The sequence below is a fragment of the Tursiops truncatus genome, chromosome X (genome assembly GCF_011762595.2).
Source record: "Tursiops truncatus isolate mTurTru1 chromosome X, mTurTru1.mat.Y, whole genome shotgun sequence".
In the NCBI taxonomy this organism is placed as follows: domain Eukaryota; kingdom Metazoa; phylum Chordata; class Mammalia; order Artiodactyla; family Delphinidae; genus Tursiops; species Tursiops truncatus.
In genome coordinates this window covers 1917011-1936846 of record NC_047055.1, presented here as the reverse complement: position 1 = coordinate 1936846, position 19836 = coordinate 1917011, and the positions used below count along the sequence as shown (strand labels likewise).

The 19836-nt window shown below is 57.9% G+C and overlaps 1 protein-coding gene across 16 annotated transcripts in view; it reads left to right on the top strand.

Annotated features, from left to right (window-relative positions):
• The window catches only part of ATP2B3 (ATPase plasma membrane Ca2+ transporting 3), a 39978-nt gene extending 25701 nt beyond the window's left edge, over positions 1 to 14277 (top strand). For 10 of the 16 annotated variants that reach the window (XM_073799633.1, XM_073799627.1, XM_073799634.1 and 7 more), the window contains one exon: positions 13957 to 14277. In XM_073799633.1, the coding sequence (XP_073655734.1) occupies positions 13957 to 14277 (321 nt within the window). Of the gene's footprint in view, positions 1 to 4053; positions 4375 to 13956 lie in introns of those variants that run through there. The other 6 variants (XM_073799632.1, XM_073799635.1, XM_073799626.1 and 3 more) reach the window with 3 other exon arrangements.
• Positions 14278 to 19836: the final 5559 nt, after the last annotated feature.

Below are 19836 nucleotides of genomic sequence, written 5' to 3'. Positions count from 1 at the left end.
GAGTAGCTGCCGGGACTCGTTTTCTTTGCTGGGAGCTGCCCCAGGTCATGGGGCAGGGGCCTTCTCGGGATGAGGCAGATGCCCGTTTCCAATAGCCTTCGGTGAGCTCACCATTCATTGGGTTATACTGTGAATTCTGTGGAAGGACTTCATTTGGGAAGTGAACGCTGGTAACCAAGTTGGTCCGTTCTGTGCATCCCAATCTCCTCTATAAACTCAGACAGCCAGGACGACTGCCCAGCTGTGGGCGCTTGCAAAGGCTTCCTGAGAGTCTGCCTGACAGAGCCACCCTCGCTTCCTGCCCCCAGCTCTTCCCGGCCAGCCTTCTTGCCAGAATGTTCCATACTTGCTGTCTCTCTCATCATAGCCTGACATCTGCCCTCAACACCCCAGAGGCGGTTCTCACCAAGGTCTGTGAGACACCCTCCCGGCTACCGAGCTGGGCTGTCCCTCCATCCCTCCTGCTTGCGGACTGTTTCCCAGCGCCCTTCCGGAAGTGCGGTCCGCCCTGCTCTCCTGGCAGCTTGCTGGCCCCTCTCCATCTTCCTTGCCTGTCACTCCCACTTCCCACTGAGACCGTGGTCTGCCCTGTCGCCTGGCTGTGACCCTAGCTGCTGGAAGTCCCACGGTCCCCGGGGCACTGGTCTCTTCTTGCCAGTTCCCCGTGGCCTGGCCCTCCCCGCACAGCCTCCAGATGGCGACCAGGCGCCCCTCACGCACCACCTTCTCCTCTGCCTCACGGCACCCACCCTGGGCTCAGGTCAGCCCCGACCCAGGCCCCACCTCCCCAAGCCCACCTCCTCCCGCCCCCCAGCTCCTGATCCATGGCTCCCTCACTTCTACTGCCCAAGCCAGAGCCCTGGAGCTGTCCCGGACCCTCTTCCCGTCTCTCCACACAGCTGGCACATTGGCATGGCCCTTCGAACGCGCATGCCCGGTCCAGCCACCTCCGGCCCCGCCCCCAACACCCTCCTGGCCCAGCCGCCTACGTCTCTGCCTGGACTGAGGCTCCCGGGGTCCACCCTGGACCCCTGCAGCCTATTTGCAACATAGCCAGCGTGTGACACCCCATCACTCCCTGCTCCTCCCGGACCTTTCTCCGTGCTCTGTCCTGGACCCACAGCCCCACTGCCCCGACCCAGCTCCAATTGCTCTTGCCCCGGAGACCCACCGGCAGGAAGAACACCACCGGGCGCCTGCTCGGGCGGCTTCCCGCGTGGCTGCTTGGCCTGGGCCAGGACCTGAGAGCACAGCTCTCCCCAGTGCCCGCCTCCAGCCTGTCACAAGTCACCATGGGCTCATCCCAAAGAATCCTCCATGCCAGGTGCCCAAAGCGCCCTCCCAGTGCACGCGGCTCACCAGCTGCTGCCACACAGCCCCTGGGGGCCTAGTCTCTGGGCGCCCCTCTCCTCCCCAGGCGCCAGCCTCAGCTCCCCGGCCAGAAGCTCTCAGCCTCCCGTCTGCCTCTCGGCATCACCCCACGTGCCCTGCGTCCCCGGAACCCCTGCTGCCTTCCCAGACTCCCACTCTGCTCGCCGCGTTGCTGTGCCTCCATGCTGGCCACTGTCTGTGCCCCAGGCAGCTCCCACCGTGTCCCCTGGGGCCCCTCCTCATCCCACGGCGGCCCCATGAAGCCTTCTCAGAGTCCCAAGGGGCTGCTCCGGGCCTCTGGCTCAGCCCTCCCGGCATCGCAGGCGCCTTGGCCAGCGTGGCGGGGGAAGGATGTCTTGGGCCCGGCCAGAACACTGAGCGCCCAGTAGAATGGGAGGAGCCTTTGTCACCAGCTGTCTAGGTTTTCCCCGTGGCCTCCTGGCTGCTCAACTGTGAGCACCCACCCACCCATCCCGCCCCGACGGGCTCCGGTGTGTCATGCTGGGCGGGTTCTGCAGCAGAGCCTATTTGCTTCCATCGCTGAGCCAAAGTCAGTGTTAGCTCTTCTAGCAGCCAAGACCACAGCCCTGCCCCAATCCTAGGTGTCCGGGAAGAGATCTCTGGTGGCCCGGCCACCTGTGTGTCTGTGTCTTCTTACTGCCTGCAGGCTCTTGGACCTGACACTGCCACCCCGTTGGCAGAGTGGGTCCCCTCAGTCAGAGCCTTGCAGTTCCGGGCTGGTCGGGTCCCTGCTTTCCACATGGGGAAATGGGGCCCAGAGAGAAGGGACTTGCCCAAGGTCACCCAAGTCTCCTTCCCCCATCCCTTAGCCCTGGCCTCTCCATGGAGCCACTCATTCCTCCCCTTGACTTTGTCACATCAACTCCACCACACTTCTCAGGAATGCCGAACCAACCAGTTGCTTTAGTTCACTTTTTAAGAGCGTTTGTTCATTTTGATTCAAAATACCTGCTTGCAAAGCAGAAATAAAGCCCCTCAAGTTGCATACGCCCCATGCCAAGAGAAACGTTCTCTAGGCAGCCAGCCCTAGATTTCCAACCTTTGCAAGGCACAAAATTGCTCCCCAGACTTCAGAGACCAGCACAAGTTTTTATGTTGCTAAGTGAAGGCATTTCCTAAGCTGCTGCCCGCTCTCACCATCATTCCAGGCACATAGAAACGCACCAGCCAGGAAGGGTGTCATTCCAGAATAAAAGAGTCCTCCAAATGCAGGACGTGGAGCTTTTCAAAGTGCTCACGACGTGGTCTATTTCGCATTCCATTCTAAACCAGAGAAGCTTCAGCAGTGACTGGGCCTCGTTCCTGGCCCAGTGTGGGGGGCTTCCGGGTAGGCGTGGGGCGGAGGGATAATTCTGTGGTATTTTGACTGATACCATCATCGCCTCGGGACACCATGCGGAGAGGCCCAATCAGAGGCAGGAAAGGCATTTTTCCCTTCCCTTGTCGCCTCTGCCACAGTAAGAGTCCCCTCTTGAGACAGTCCCCTGTCTCCGTAGCCTTAGAAACATCTCAATCTAGGGAGGAGATGCCCCCCCCCCCCCCCCGCAAAGAGACAGCGACATCGGCATGGGTCATCTTCCTTCAGTGTGCTGGGGCACTCGGCACTGCGCCAGTCCCCGTGGGCACTCAGTATGCCTTACTTCTGCTGGGCAGAAGGGGGCTCAGTGGTGCGTACACAACAATTAGTCTGTCTGGCAGCGCGTCCAAGGGTTGAAATGCCGGCCGTCTTCACTTTGGTTGGGATGGGGGCCGTCTGAGCACTCCGCTGCTCACGTCATCCAGTGAACTATGTGGCACTTTCTAGAAATCAGATCCACCTTCTAAGGCCAGAGATTCCACACACACTCCCCACTAAGAGGGGACATTCTCTAAGAAGCGGCCCGAAGTACGCCACAGCGGGCTGGCCTCCCAGAATCTAGACACATGGTCTTCTGATGGGGGGACGTTCACAGTGGCCACCCAGCCACGGTTCCTTGGGACCCCACGCCTGGGCTTGCTCCACCCCCAGGCCCCCCTGCCAGCCAAAGGCGGGTCGGGAAACCCAAAGATACTGCATCTCCGGCAAGTTCACCCCCATGGCTCTCATTTCCTGAAGCCGCCTAGGAGGCTTTAAGGGTGGGGGACAAAGTAAAGCCACCTTTGCTCCCCAGACCCAGGCTCTCCACTCTCCCTCCTGCCCTGCCTGTGGGAAGGCATTCCGATGAGAGAAAGCAGGGGCTTTGGGGAAACCCCCTCCCCCTCTTTGAAAATCCATTCTTACACTGAGACTTCCCAGGGAGTGCCCCTCAGTCACTTATGGCAACATAAACAGAGGACGGGCCAGGGAAGGGGACTTACTGATGAGTGGCTTGCGATGAACATATCGTGAATGCAAATGGCTCTGTCTAAAGTGTTTGCGGTGCGCGCGATCCAGCGTCAACCCCCGCGCGCCAGGTCTTCTGAGCGCTAATCATTTGCTCAGCAAAGCCTCTCGTGGTGGATGACGCAGAGGCCAGACTCGGCCTCGGCCTCGGCCCCAGCAGAAGCACCGAGGCGGCCTCAAGGAGGCTTTGCTGTCACGATATGCACCCAGTGTGGCCCCTGTCCCCGCCCAGCCCCACCCCCGTGCGGTCGCGGGGACTACAGTGCAAGCCAACCTTTATCTCATTTTCTCTCCCACAGATGGAGGTAGTGAGTACCTTCAAGAGAAGCGGTTCATTTCAGGGTGCTGTGCGCCGGCGGTCCTCGGTCCTCAGCCAGCTCCATGACGTAACCAATCTTTCTACCCCTACTCACGTAATTCTCTCTGCTGCCAATCCCACCAGTGCCGCTGGGAGTGAGTCTTGAGTCCCCTTTTCTCTCATAAATGGCATCTCTGGGGGAGGAAAAAGCCTCCCGCCTCTTCCTTCTCTTTTTTTCCAGTCTTACATCCTCCGCTCACCGAGGCTTTTCCGTTCTTTCTTTATCGCCCTGTTCAGTCCTTCCCGCCCAGACGGTGTGTCTCTCTAAAGCCACATCCTCTTATGAAATGTACTGAATCCATGGCACTGCTGGACCTTCTGTTCTTTCCTTTGGTTTTTGGGGTTTTGTTTAGCGCTCCTTCTGTTGCTGGTTTTCTTTTCTTGAACTTGTCTGCCTTTGCTGATGGTTCTTCATGAACTTGGCCGCTTCTGGTGGTGTCTGGTGTCAGTCAGGTTGGGGCCTTGGTCAGTGTTCCGCGGGGCAGCTCGAGGGAGGCGCGCGGGCTCAGGGCCGCCCCCAGGACTGGAAGGAGAGGCGAGCGCCTTTGCAGCGCCATTCACAGCGGAAGAACCCAGCCCGCCCTCTTGGGACTAAAGCAGCAGCTTCCAGAGCTCTCCTTGGAGTGGTTTCCAAAGGCAGTACACCTGAGCCCCGGGCGTTAAAGGGGACCCCAGGCGCCCTCCTCATGCCTCGAGCCCGCCCTCGGCCACGTTTCCTTTTGTTCCCAAAGCATCTTCCCTCTTTCCAAGCAGGCCTCAGGACTGGAAGGTCTTAACCTGATCTGGTCCAGACTCTCTCTCCTCCTTCCTTCGAGAAGCTGGGAGAAATTGCTTCCTTTTTATACGTCCCTCTGAAAAGTTCCCGCCATGTCTGTCACATTTTAAAAGGAACCCAGGGGCAAGCCACTAGGCCATGGAGCCCAGCACCCCACGGTCCGCCCAGTCAGAGACAACACAAGGAACAGTGTGGGCCCCCCACTGCCCCCCAGAGCCACCTGCTTCTCACAGCAAACTCGAGACTTCAAAAGCCAAACAGTACACCTTCAAGTATGAGCCCAGAGCCCCTGCCAGGATGGTTCACTGCTACCTGTTTCCTTTCCTTCCAGTGGGACCCGGCAGCTCTCACCTCTGTGAACACATCACTTCCCCGTGGACAGGAGCTGTTAACTGTGCTTTTCTCCCACACCAGACTCTGGGATTTTCTTTTTGCTTGATTTCTTCTCTTTTCCTGTTTTCTTTTGTCTTGTGTTTTCTTTTTTGTTTTTTCTTTTCTTCTTCTTCTTCTTTTTTTTTTAGGAACTGGTAAGAGGTCCCCAGTGGAGGGCGTCCCTCCTCTTGCTTAAGCTGTCCTTTCAGACCACTCTGCCCTTTATGGAAGGGACGTACTGGTCCCCACTGGGGCCTCCTTGTCCCCTTTGGAAACAGCGCACACGTAAACACACACACACACACACACACACACACGAGCGTGCTCCCATCCCACAGGCCACACACATGTCCAGCTCCCTTGAACGTTCACTGAGCCACCCACCCGGGGCCGCAGACGCTGGCTGACGGCCGTCACAGGCGAGCTGGAAAGCTTGTCCCACAGGGCACTTGGCACCACTCCACCTGGGGAAGCCGGCAGGAGGCTCGACCAGGGCCTGCTGGGCCGCAGCTGCCCTCCCCTGCCACTTCCTTCACGTGTTCCTTTGCCATCTCTCTCTGTGCCTCCTCTCTGTCTGTCTGTCCATCCGCCTGTGTGTTGACTTGGGGGAAGGCATCCCGTCCCTCCTCTGCTCACCCCTAGGCCTTCCCCACACTCCTGCTGAGGCCGCGCTGTCTGGGGGCCTCAGGCCGCCTCCCTGGGGGCAGCCTCCTTCTCCTCTCTCTTCCTCGGCTTCTAGTACCTTCCTTCTTTCTGCGGCCACCTGTCCTGTCCCCCTTCCCAGTGCCGGGAGCCCAGCAGCGTGGGGTAGGAGCCGCTCCCGGGGGACCTAGGTAGCTCCTGGCCAGAAGAAGGGTCACTGTCCATCCACACCACGTACCACTGGGAGACGAGCGCCTTCTGCCTGAGGAGGGTCCCGATGTCCTGACTCACAAGATGCTGGATGGAGGGCCAGGTGGCACCAGGGGACGTTCCTGCTTCCAGAAGCTGCCGACCAAGACCACTCCCTGCACCATCACCGCTTCCCAGTCCAAGCTTCAAAGACCCCGAGAAATCACCAAGTCTGGCACCCACATCGTACGAATCAGGGGAAGGCCTGGCAGAGTGGAGGACAGCCCTAGGCCTTCAGTCTCTCTCTCGGAACTTACCAGAAGAAAGGCAGGGTGCAGTGGTCACGGGGCACAAGGTTTCCTCAGGAAAACCCAGCTCTTTCAGGAAGGCTTCTGTCCTCCTTGCCTACCACCCGGCCAGGCCGCGCCTCCTCCCGAGCGCCGCGGCCAGTCTCGGCCCAACATCGCTTCCGGTGAGAGCCTCAGGCTGTGTAGGTGGAAGGCCTGGTTGCGGGTGTGGACAAGGAGCCCGAAGGCCAGAGTGACAGGTGACATTGCTCACCCAGTGCAGGCCCCGGCACGCAACATCGACGCAAGAAGTGGCCAGAGTCCGAGGGGGAGGACAGCCCCTCAGAGGAGTGATGGGGGGAGGCTAGAGGTGCGATGGTCCTCGGGGCTCAGCGCGCCCACATTCACAGCCACGCACACTTCCTTTTGACCTCCGACACCCCGCCCCCGGCTCCAGAATGGCCTTGGCTGCCTCCCCGCTGCCCACTCAGCCGTCTCTCCTGCCTGCCTTTGTGGCCGCCCCACCACAGCCATTGCACGGGACCCCAGCCATGCCTGGCCTTGCGGCCACCCGCCGGAGTGGCTTAGGAGAAAGCATTCTTTACTAACCACCATCAGTCTTCTGGAAACGAAGGGGGTGTGAAATCCTATCCCGTTAGTGTGTCAGTCACCCTCATTCCTGCCCCAATCACACTCTCACACAGTAATTCTTCAGGAAGCTCGGCCTCATTCCCCAGCTGGCTCTTAGGATCCCCAAGGTGTAGGCAGACAGGAGGTGTCTATTCCCTCAGGTTTGCTAATGAGCGGCAAGCCCGGGCCGCCAGATGGCTGCCCCCAGGTGCGAGCGCCCCCCCAGCCACATATCCGCAGCCTGTTCCCCAGCAGCCTGGCCCTCCTGCAGCAACAGTGGGCCCCTGTGCTCAAACGCTTACTGTCCCAGGGGCAGGTGGTGAGTTTGCTCAGATGTGCCCAGAAGGACCCCTCAGGGCCCTTCAGTTCTGATCAACCGAAAACATATCATGACAGTTGCTTTATTTTAATTGGCTTTTGCCGACTTGGCAAAGCCCAGCCCGGCGAGCCCCCGGGGCTTCTGTGGACACGCCCTTCTGGAGCCTGGGGAGACACGCCCCTCACACACTCCTAGAGCCCCACTGAGGAAGGAGCCCTGCAGAGTGAAAGCTGTCTTGTTTGCTGGAATTTGCTTCCTTCTCAGGAAATCCATTGATTTCGAGGCAAGTCTGCCCACGGGGGTTTCTGGGAATAGCGTATTGGCATTTTTGGTCAGCTCTTTGACAGTGTGCACACTGTCTCCGCACTAGGAACAGTGTCAGCCCTACCCGAGCCTCCTGCAGCCAGGGACCCTACCACGTGGAAGAACCTTCCAGGCAATTCCTAAAGCACATGCCAGCTTGCAGCCTAAGGCAGACCCTGAAAGCCCTGCTCCAGAGCCCCCCACCCCCGCAGACACTTCCGGGCCGACTCCTGGGGCTGGGAGCCAGGGCCCAGGAAGCCCAGGAGACTTATCTGAGGCCCTGCAGCTGGAGACAGCCAGGATGAGAGGCAAGGCCGAGCCCCTGGAAAACCCAGGACTCTCCGTGCCTGGGTCAGTTCAGTGCAACATCTTGTTGACGCCGGCCACTGAGTCTGGCCTGTCCCGGTCCTGGGCACACACGCATGCCCACAGAATGGGAGGTAATCTTCACAAAACTCACAAGCCACCAGCACTTTCGGCTGGCCAGCTCACACAAAGCTGCGTCTTTGGTTTGGGATTCGATCCCTCAGTGAAAGAGCCGACTCTGGAGTCTGAATTTTCACGTCTTCTAATTCCATGGTGAGGAAAGGGAGCCTTCCCCCTTGCTACCCCCTTGATTGTGGGTCCATCACCGCACACCTCTTTGTGTTGGTCTCAAGTCACGATTCACCCTCATGCCTACAGGGAGGGTGTGGGACTTGGCAGCCTAAAGTTCATGGAGGCGCCATGGCTCTCCCGGGCTGCTGTGTTCAGAATTTGCTCTAAAGCCCCGTTGCCAGGGAAGCTGCCAGGTTCCTTCCTCCCACAGAAGGTTCTGGATAGTGGTTGGTACGGAAGGACAGGGCAGGAGTTGGATGGAAGAATTTTGAGCTCTGTGAGCTTCACAGTGCGAGAGAAGGGAGGGTGCAGAGGGTGACGACCCCCCCAGGGCCTGCTCCTCCCACAGTCCAAAGGTGTCAGACCCAGTTTCTGTTGTGGCCATTGTCATTGTTGTTCGGGAGCCTTTGCTTTTATTTTTCTCTCCTTTTCTTTTCCTTTAATGGGGTGGGAGATCCTTCATCCTTCGCTTTCCTCCCTGCTTCCACGTCCCTTCTCCGCCTCCACCACCACCTACATTGCAAACGCAAGCGATTAAAGTTCAAAACAAAAGCGGGGTACATCCACTTTCAGCCGCGACCTTCCCCCCTTCTGCTTGCAACTCTTCATCAGTAGCATGGTCCCGTGGCAGAGTCGGACACAAGCATCCTTTCTCCTTGTGGCCGGGGTAGTCCTGCGGGTCTGGAGTATCACGTGCCCCATCCCCGCTAATGGAGCTCACGGTGAGGGGAAGACAGGCCAGGGCTCACGTGCGGGGGCGAGGGCCGGGCAGCAAACAACAGAGAAGGAAGTTTGCGCTGAGTGCAGGTGGTCACCAGCCTCAGAGGGAAAGGAAGCAGAACGAGAGAAACATTAGTGGCACTATTTTGGAGAAAGGTTGTCCGGGACAGCCTCTCAGAGGATGATTTGTGAGCTGAGTTCCAAATAAGGAGGCACGGCCGACATGGGATGATCTGGTGGAAGAAGAGTGTAGGTGGGGGACAGGGCAGGGGTGATGGCCCTGGGGGACACCCAAGCTTGCTGTTCCGAGCACCGTGGGCGGAGAGCGCTGGTCGGGGAAGCTATGGTGGGAGACACGTGCCAGGCTGCGTGGGCCCCCTACTCCCAGCACCTACCCACTGAGCCCCTGCTGCATGCGGGTGCTGTGCTGGGTGCTGGGGACGTCAGGGGCCTTATGTTCCAGTGACAGGAGACAGAGGAGAGAATAATGGGATGTGTGGGGTGTTTGAAGGTGAACCATGCTGGGGAGAAAAGGAGGCAGAAGAGGTGCCGGGGTGCTGAGGGAGATGAGTGGATTGCGGCTGTAAACGGAAAGAGCTGAGGGGGAGCCATGAGGCTGACTGGGGAAGAGCCTTCCTGACAGAGGGAACAGCCAGTGCAAAGGTCCTGAGGCAGGAGTGTCGTGCTTGAGGAAGAGCCGGGAGGCTGGAGAGGGTAAAGGAGAAAGAGGAAGAGAATGGCCTGAGGCAGGCCCTGGCAGGACTTTTCCTTTGAGGGAGACACAGCCACTGAAGTGTTTGGACCAGTGGAAGGTGCGACACGCTCTGACTTCCGCTGGAAAAGATTGCTCAGGCTGCCATGCTGAGAAGAGACTGTGGACGTCAAGGGTGGCAACAGGGAGACAAGGGAGGAGACGTGGGGGGGTGGGAGGTAAAGTTGAAGAAGCAGGCAGAGCCCCGAGTCTGGACATTGAGGCGGGAGCTCCTTAGCAGGCAGATGGCTAGAAGCACCCAGGAAATGCGTGGATGTGGACGGAGAAAAGGCCCAGACGACCCTGGGGCCCTTGGCCACGATAGGAGATGGGCAGCAGCAGGGGGACCTGGAAGCAGGGGTGCGGTGTGGGGGGCACGGGGCGCCCAACGGAGAGGTCCCTGGGGAGTGGGGGCAGAAGAGAACAGGGCCAAACGAAGCTGGGCCCCTGCGTACCAACAGCTGGAGGGGCTGCGGCCCCGAGGGAGGGGCAAAGAGTAACCTAGACGAGGGGGACAGAGCTGACAGCGAAGGAGGAAGCGGGCCGCGGTGTCAGAGGCCAGGCGGTGGGGCGCAGCAGGCCTCACTCGGAAAGGGGAGGGAAGCCGTGGGGCAGCCCCCAGCCCCAGCCGGACCTGCTCCTGGCTGGCTGTGATCTAGAAGCCCTCTTTACTGGCCGTCTTTCACGTCTTTCTTTACCTTTAAATTCTCTCACAGTAACCTGGACCTGGGGGCGTCCCGCACTGCGCAGACCAGTGTGAGCGCCACCAGTCGGGACCCAGCGCAGCTTCAGCAGCTGCTGGGGTGTTTGGAGTCGCTGCCTGCCACACAGCGAGGGCAGGGCCTGACTCAGCGGTCAGAGAGGAGGACCAGAGACCCCAGGGGCGGCAGCCACGCGGGCTGGAGCCCGGGAAAGATCCAGGGACCAGGCGGGGGGCGTCTCTGCGCTCGGGGGCTGCAGGGAGACACAGCCGCAGCGCTTGAGGCGGGGACGGCTCCGCCCTGGAGAGTTTCGGGAAAGAGGGGCCCCAAGACACGCTGATGTGCGGCACTGGGTCTGTGCCTGCAAGTTTCAGCCAGAGCCCTGCACCAGGATGCAAGGACTAGGCGAGGGGCAGGGTCGGCGGGGGGCAAGGCTGACGGTCCTCCTGGACCTCCTCCAGTTCGAGAGGCCCATTAGCCATCGACGGGAGGTACAGGAGCAGCAGATGCAGGCGGAGGCGGTGCAGGGGGCATTGGTGGCGTCGAGGTGGGCTGTGCGCTGTGGGCGGCACTCACAGCCTTGAGGGCAATGACATCCCTTTGGGCGTCCTAGAGATGGACAGGTGGCCTGAGGACCCTGCCCTGGCCCCTGCGACAGTCCCAGGCCAGGAGAGGAGCTTCAGGAGGCAGTAAGGGTCACGCACTGGGGAAGAGCGCTGGACCCACCCAGCTGTGACCAGGCTTTCGCAGGGACGCGCTAAACTCCACGGTGGGGATGTCCTCAGACTCCCAGGTGCGAGCTCAGGCCTCCAGGGCGGCCCTCTCTTAGAAACGTTTCCCAGTTCCCACCAAACCCGTGTCCCGGGGGTTGACTGTGCCCTTCAGCGTGGAGTGGCCTGAAAACTCCCCATCATAAGACCAATCCCAGGCCATGTGTTAAGAGCCCAAGATTTGCATGCAGGGAAATGGAAGCTGGAGGGAAGCTGACTCACCGTCAGCTGTAAGACACTCAGGATGACTCAAGCCGACGGCGCACGTTGGAGTGGGCAGCCTGGCACCTTCTGCTGGTGACTGAGCGGCCGCTCTGCGCCGGGCTCTGGCGACAGGCAGCAAACGAGGCTAGTGAGGGGCATCAAAGTGAGTCTCTGATTACACCCGGGAGGAGGGCCCTGAAGGAGCCTTCCAGGCCAGAGCAACAGAAGCTGGGGAGGGAAGAGCCGGCCACCCTCTGGGGGAGCTGGGATGAGTTTGAGCAGGGGCCTGGCCTGATCACATGACCCAGGTCCAGGTGAGGGGAAAGGATGTAGCCAGGGGCACCGGGACACTGCTGGCAAACTTCCCACAAAGGCCTCCAGGGCCAAGGGTGGCAGCACGCCGCTTGCTCCCATTTCTGTGGCTTGAGGGGGTGGCTGGCTGCCGGAGTAGGTCCTCCACCACCACACAGCCACAGCCAGTGTCCCATGGGCTCTCCCACAATCCTGGCCCCAGAAAAGGCCCAAGTCATGAGGCCACATCTGCCGTGGCCACAATAAGTGAATTGTTTCTTTCCATTACAAATGGCAAATGATTGTCAACTTCTGTGTCACCCCGAGCTTGGAAGCCCGTCTGGGGAATGCAGGATTTAAGATATGGAATCAGAAAAGTCCAATGTTATGGAGCCCTTGGGCTCAGTTTTTGTTTTTGCACTTGATTGTGAGGTTCTCCTGGGTTAAACTGACCTAGGAGCACTGAGCTTGGCTGACCCCGGGATCCAGACACTGGAGGGTTGAAAGGGATTCATGGTCTAAACCAGGGGGCAGCAATGAACATTGGACATGTCCTTCAGAGGACACGGCATGGCCGTGTACCAATAAGACTTTATCTACAAAACCAGGTTGAGGGCCAGAGTTAGCTCTTGGGCCACAGTTTTCCGACACCTTGTCTAAACCAAGAAAACCCAACCCTAGGACCTTGGACCTGGAAATGGCTTTAGAGCTCACTTTGTGTCCACCCACTCACATAGGGAGGCTCTGGCCTCCCCATCTCAGCACAGGACCAGCTGGCTAGTGCGAAGCCCAGCTGAAGGCTTCCCATCGATTCTGCCTCCTAGAAACATGAGGGAGCCCAGGCTGGGGGCCCAAGGAAGGAGCAGAGAGAGGCAGCAAACCGAGGAGACTTGAGCACATGTGGAGGTGAAGGCAGGGCAGCCAGCGGAGGCCGAGGGGCTAGTTCTGAGAGCAGGGTCCTGTGGGAGGTGCGGAGGTCAGGGGTGCCTGAGCTCAGCTGGGGCCTCGGTAGCTGGGGAGCAGGGCATTGTGGGAAGCTTTTCCCCAGGGGGCACTTGTGCTGATCTGAGGTCTGCAGATGCCAGTGGGGCAGCCAGGGAACAAGGTGTAGCAAATGTGAGTGGGGGAAGCATATGGCCCCCAACCAAATTCCAGGGTCTGAAAGAAGTCGTGTGGTTTGGAGAGTGAAAATGAGGAGGGTGAGAAAGGCTGGAGAGGCGGGTATCGGCAGACTACAAAGGGCCTCTGATGGCAGGAGATGCAGGACGGAACGGTCTGAGAAGGGAAATGATGACCAGATCAAACACATCCACCTGGTGAATCAGGGCATCCGAGCAGGACAGGCTTGGTCGGTGTAAATTAAAAATGGGGCCATTTTCCATCTTGGATGCCTCCAGATGGGGGACTGGTAGGCTCTTAGGCCTGGAGCTCTGATGAGGGGCCTGGGCCGCAGTCCATGGTTATAGCCAGATGAGCCCAGAGCTGTGGCCAGGGTGAGGAGGTGAGCCTGGGGGTGTGCACAGGGAGGAGGGGGACAGGGACAGGCCGGGGCTCTGGGCACTCTGGGACAGAGTCACAAGCAGTGGAGGAGGTGAAGACAGAGAAACCGGTGAGGTAGGAGGAGGGCCAGACAGGGGCAGTGTCAGGGGAGCCAGGAGAAGTTCCCAGAAAGAGGGGCAGGTGGCCCCTGGGGGATCAAATAAGATGGAGACACAGCAGCACGGAGAGTGATGGGCAGATGTGTCTGGGCCTGGCCAGCACGGGCTGCTGCCACAGGAGCCGGGGGACAGGGGAGAGGGCGCCGAGAAGCCAGGGAGGGGAACCAACGCGTGAAAGGCCTGCAGTGTGCCCACAGGCTGGGGGCTTTCTCTTGCCAGAAAGTTCCTCGGACTCTCTGGAAAGAGAAAGTGGAGAGCCCAGTGTCCAGCACTGTCCCTTTGCCCAGTCATCTTTCTGGGCTCCCACGTTGGAATCCCCCCCACTCAGTGCAGGGGAAGGGGCAGGAGGGAGCAGTCAGGAGTCCCGTGAATCCATTGCTCTTGAGTTCCAGAGTATCTGCCCAGGTCAGCCTAGAAAAGCCACCGCCATTCGTCCCGCATGTGCATCAGGTGACGGGAGGGAGACCGCAGCGGGGCAGAGGGCTCTGACTGTTCTGTTCCAAAGGACAGACGTTTGTCATGCGGTGACCCCTGCCGTGGGTGTGGGCTGCACTCACCGCTGATGGCCTCCTTCCCTCTTCCTTCCTCGCCCCCCCCCTCCCTCCTGCTCACTGGCCCTCCCCCTCCCCCTCCAGATCCGGGTGGTGAAAGCATTCCGTAGCTCCCTCTACGAAGGCCTGGAGAAACCCGAATCCAAGACCTCCATCCATAATTTCATGGCGACGCCCGAGTTTCTGATCAATGACTACACCCACAACATCCCGCTCATCGATGACACGGACGTGGACGAGAACGAGGAGCGCCTGCGGGCCCCGCCCCCGCCCTCCCCCAACCAGAACAACAACGCCATAGACAGCGGCGTCTACCTGACTACGCGCGGCACCAAGTCAGCTACCTCGTCAGTGTTTTCTTCCCGCCCCGGGAGCCCGCTCCACAGCGTGGAGACGTCCCTCTAAGCAGAACTGCTCTCGGCACGGCACGCGCACTCCCCGCACACACACGCACCCGGGCGGGCCGGACGAGGGCACCGGCCACGAGGAGGGCCCCGCCAGGCCGCTGAAGATGCCCGAAGGCACCTGCCAGGAGCCAATGCATTCTAGGCTTCTTACTCAGGAGGACCAGGAAGGGGAAGGAGGAGGAAGGAGAGACCAAGAACAGTTGTGTTCCCCCCTTTTTCTATGGAAGCTTTTTTAAACGAACACTGTAATTCCACCAGATGTTCCCTGTTCGGGCTGTGCAGTGTGGCAGAGGGCCGGTTTCGGTTTATTGAGAGCTTCGTGGCACCTGCTGCAGAGCAATTGGATCCACAGGTACCAGAGGCGAGCACCGCTCTGCAGGAAGGATGCTCCCACCCAGATGGTCCACCGGCCCAGCACCCCCTCCCCAGGACGCGTGCAGTCAGCCTGTGTGTGCATGTGTGCGTAGCCACGTGTGTGCGCGTATAGACGTGTCCGTGCACACAGGACCAGATGCGTATCTAAAGGATAAGGAACTACTTAACGGCATGATATTTCCATTTCTCTTATCGGGTGTTTTCATTTTGAGATTTCATTATTTATCGCGGCAGGGTTTTTTTCAGGGAACTAGACTGCAAGAATATCCTTCTGGTTGCTTGGGACGCCCCTCCCCCGCACTGCTCCCCTCCCCCCAGTCCCCTCCATCCTCCGTACTCCCAGCACAGCTCCTGGGAAGGCAGGCGCGAGGCCGGAGCGATTACAGTTGGAACAGTTGGAACATTTGCACTTTGAGACCCCTGCCTATAGAGAAAAAAACACCATTCGATGGAATTTTTATTTAAAAGGAAAATACCAAAGTATTGACGAGAATGATTCCCTCCAGTAGGCCGAAGGGGGAGTTTTGCTTTCGGTTTCCTTTGGTTCCAACTCCAATTCCAAGTCCTGCAATCTGGCCAGTGGGTAGGATTTCTTTGTCAGAGCCCCAACTTCAAGAGCACGAAGCCAGGCCACCTGCCGTGCCTGACCTCCTGGGATGATCCGGAATCCTGGCCCCAGGAGAGCCAGGTCCACGGGTGGAGGTGGGGAAGAATGCAGAGAGTCAGAAAGAAAGCGGAGACAGACGCTCCCTCCAAACCCAGGAGGAGCCGGCATGGCCACAGCGCAGACCCCAGCCCCCTGGACGCCTCCACCTGGACTCCCGCTCCGCTTTGGCAAATGCCAAGAAGCTGTCGCTGAGACGCCCATAAAGCGACTGGGAAAGGTTCTCAGTCACCACCCGCAAAGCACTCTTCGGATCCTGGTGTTCTCGTTCAAGGGCATGCATTTGGGGCTGCAGACACCTACGGCGACCTTGGGGAGGCCAAGCCCCTGGGAGCGATGGTCCCTCGTCTCTGTCGCTATAATGGCGAGTGCGGAAGGCTGAGGAGGTCAGCTCTGCCACGTCATCGGCCGAGCACCTGGTCTGCAGGTGGGGAGAGCTGGGCCTGGGCTCCCCAGACGGTTCCCTCGGGAGCCTCTCCTGGCAGTGTGGGCACGCGGCGTGCCAAGCCTCAGTTTTCCTTGAATGCGCGACAACCGGGGTGGGAAATGCAGAAATAGCAGAGGTTCTTTTACCTTCAGAATTCTTCTGTCTCACATTCTGCAGGGAGGAGGTTGGGGTCCAGCCACGGCTAGTACAGGTGCCTGTCGCTCGGTCCTGGGGCTGAGCCGCTGGGGGACAGCTGGGAGCTGAGGGGTGGAGGGGCTTGCTCCGCAGTTGAGCAGCAGCTGGACCAGTGGCAAGGCTGGTTCGCCCATCCCGTGCCCATCCCACAGCCCCTGGCCAGGGCTCGCCTTGCCTCCACTTGTGTCTGTGTGCCTCCGGGCAGGCGGCGTCCCGGTCCCCGCTGTTAACATTAATGCCATGTCACCCCGGGCAAAGGAATTTTGGTTAGAAAAGCAAATCCCACTTCAAATGCCAGCTACCGATAACTTAAAGCCATCCCTTTCTTCCAAAGGGCACATTGAGAATGTTACCCATTTGTAAATTGTTCCCTAATGTCCTTGTTTAAACAACAACAAACAGGGCAACTCAATTTGTTGAGGGTCTGTGTGTTCTTAAACAAGAACTGAAATTGGAAATGTTTAAATTGAAGAATATACACTGAGTAATGCTATGCTCACGGGCTTCTTTTCATCCTCTGTTGTAGACACAAGCCTTGCTGCTGCTGTCCAAAGTTGCCTCCTGTACACGGCGATTGTTTAGTCCCTAGGTTGCCTTTCCATGGGGTGTGGGGTGCAGATCGCTGCTCTCATTTCTGTGTGTCTTCAGGCCAGGGGCCCCATCTCGTTGGGAGGCCCCTCTCTCTAAAGCATTATCTTATATGGAATGGCTTGGTCAACTGTGTTCAGTTATTAAATCTGTTTTACATTTTTATCTGCCTGTTATAAAGATGAACAAAAATATCTTAATGAGGAAGACCACAGATACATAATAATTTAAAGTCTGTAGTTGAATTTCCTAATTTAAAGAATAGACCAAAATTTCTGTGTATTGAAAAAAAAAATGAAAGGCTCCCACAATCTCAGTCTGGGTAACGTGTGTGATTTATTATTTGGTGAATTCTCCTCCAGACCTAAAGAGAAGTGTCTTCCTCCCTTTACCAAGCTGGGGTGAGCCCCGGGGGCAGCGGGGTTCCCCTGGGGTTGTGGCCACCTTGCCAATCCTAATGGAAGGAGGAGAGGGCTCGACCACCCTGTGGGGTCAGGTTCGCATGGTGGGCCTCAAACTGTCTTGACCTGGAAGGGCCTGACCTGAATCTCCAGGGTGGCATCCTCAGAGGAGGGTGGGAGCAGGGAACGCCACCCAAATGCCAGAACCCTGGCACACATGCAGACGGCTTCGTTTTTTATTGTGGAAAAGTACAGATAACATCAAGTTTACCACGTTAACCATTTTTCGGCGCCCAGCTGGGCGGCATTAAGTACATTCAGGTTGGTGTGCAGCCATCCCCACCATCCATCTCTAGAACCGTTCGTCTTCCCCAAGGGAAACCCTGTCCCCATTAGACACTAGCCCCCCTCCCCCTCCCCCAGCCCGTGCCCCGCCCCCATCCTACTTTCTGTCCCTAGGAACCTGCCGGCTCTAAGCAGCTCATACAAGTGGAGTCATACAGTATCCGTCCTTTGTGTCTGGCTGATTTCCCTGACCATGATGCCTTGTAGGTCCAGCCATGTTGTAGCAGGTGTCAGAGCGACCTTCCTTTTTAAGGCTGACATTCCACTGATTGGATGGACCACATCTTGTTTGTCCATTCATTCTTCAATGAACACTTGGGTGGTTTCCACATTTGGCTAGTGTGAATCACGCAGTTGTAAATACGGGTGTACAAATACCTATTTGAGCCCCTGCGTTCACTTCTTTTAGGTAGATACCTGGAAGTGGAATTGCTGGATCCTATGGCAATCTTCTGTTTAATTTTTGGAGGGACGGCCAGACCGTTTTCCACGGCACCAGCAGCGTTTTCTATTCCCCCCAGCAGTGCACAAGGGTTCCAATCACAGATTTCCTCTTTAAACCAAAGCCATGGAAAGAAAGCCCATTATTGCACTCATTCACTTGCTCCGAGCGTCACTGCCCCGTTCATTCCTTCACTCACTAGGCGTCTTTGAACACCCGTGCTGGGGACAGCCGTGCCGCACCACTAGAGCCACGAAGGCAGCTCTGGCCCAAGGTTTGCAAATGACTCCCGCGGCAATGGTGCCAAAAGTCCCTGCGTCCTGTTTCCTCATATTTCTATTCCCCGACTCTGCACGTCACCCTTGTAGACTTGGCAGTGCCAGAGAAAGCATTTTCCAGGGAAGCCGCCAAGAAACGAGCAAAATGGCTTCTAAGTTCCCTTCCAACCACCGGAGTCCATGCTTCCAAAGACGGCCAGAGACAAGTGGCAGAAAACAGCAGACGGACAAATACAGGAGCTCTTGCTTCACTGACGCACAAGCCACCTCGAATCACACTCTAAGCAAGCCTAGGTTGGGCCAAATGCCACATCAAGACAGCTGCACCTTCTGGAGAGATCGCATTCATTTATGTCTGAATTCTCTTTTCCGTGGACTTCCACTATCAAATATGACCCAGGTTCCCAGGGGAAGAAACTGGTACTATAACACCCATCCCTACACGAAGCCGGACGCCATCTTTACCAGCTGGCAGCCTGGGAACGGGGGTGGGTGCCACGAGTTGGGGGAAGGCCCACGTGTGCGTTTCCTAGGCTGCTGTAACAAAGTACCACAAACCGGAAGATGGGGGGCGCTAAAGCACAGGCGTTTCTTCTCTCCCGGTTCTGGAGATCAGAAGTCTGAAATCAAGGTGTGGCAGGGCCACGTACCCTCTGCAGCCTCTAGGGGAAGATTCTAGTTTTTTCCAGCTTCTGGCATCGCCGGCAGTCCTTGGCTTGTAGACACATCGCTCTAGTCTCTGCCTCCGTCGTTGCAGGGCCTTGTCCCTGTGAGTCTGTCTTCACCTGGTATTCTCCCTCTGCACAGGCCTATCTCTGTGTCTCTCTCCTCTTCTTATAGACACCAGGCATATTGGACTAGGGTCACCCTACTCCCGTAGAATCGCATCTTACCTTGACAACACCGCAAAGACTATTTCCAAATAAGGTCCCATCCACAGGTTCCGGGGCTTAGGACGTGAACGTGTCTTTGGGGGTCACCACTCCCCATCCCAGCTGGAAAAGAAGAGATGGGTCGAGCCCCACACAGAACCTGCTTTGCCCCCTCCTTCCTCTGGCTTGACAGGCCGAGGAAGGATCAAACATTTATCACTTTACAGTAATTAAGACGTGCTCCGGAATGAAAAGCTCCTGGAAGCTTCAGGTTCTAGAAAATCTTATCTCAATCTCTCCTTTTTGAACCTAAAATAAAGGAGATGGAAGGTTGTATATCTTTTATAAGAGCCTCAGGAATAGGAAGCCAAAGCAAACAAAAGGAAACCACCCTGCACCAGGTTTTCATTCATATTCTGTGGCCGAACTGTCCTTACAAAGCACAGCTGGCCGTGTCACGTATTCCTCAAAAGTGTCACATACGTCCCAATACCTGTCCTTATCTCTGTTCCAATGACAACACACACTGAAGGTGGGGCTCACAGCCTTAGCGGCATCAGGAAGACACACAGATGACCCCTTAGTGACAAGCACTGAGCTGACAGGCCCAGAGGCCAGCACACAGAGCCAGCAAGTCCCCAGGGCAGTGTGACAGGCACACACATGGGTGGAGGGATTTTAAATAGCAACGAGCAGTCACAGTCTGAAGTTGTTTGGTCCAACCTGCTTGATTCACATAGTGGGAAACTGAGTCCCATCGAGAGAGAGGAACTTGCCTGATACCTGGTAATCGCGAGAGGAAACTTAGGGCCACAGAAACTCCAGAGAGGCTGCTGTTAGCCCCGCAGCCCAGAGCTCGCCCTGTTAAGCACGGTGGCTCTCGGCTGGGGTGGGGACACCAAGGGCAGTGCTAGGTCACATGGGGCAGGCAAGGCCGGGGTGGGGGGCAGCTGGGCCCAGCCTGTGGGGA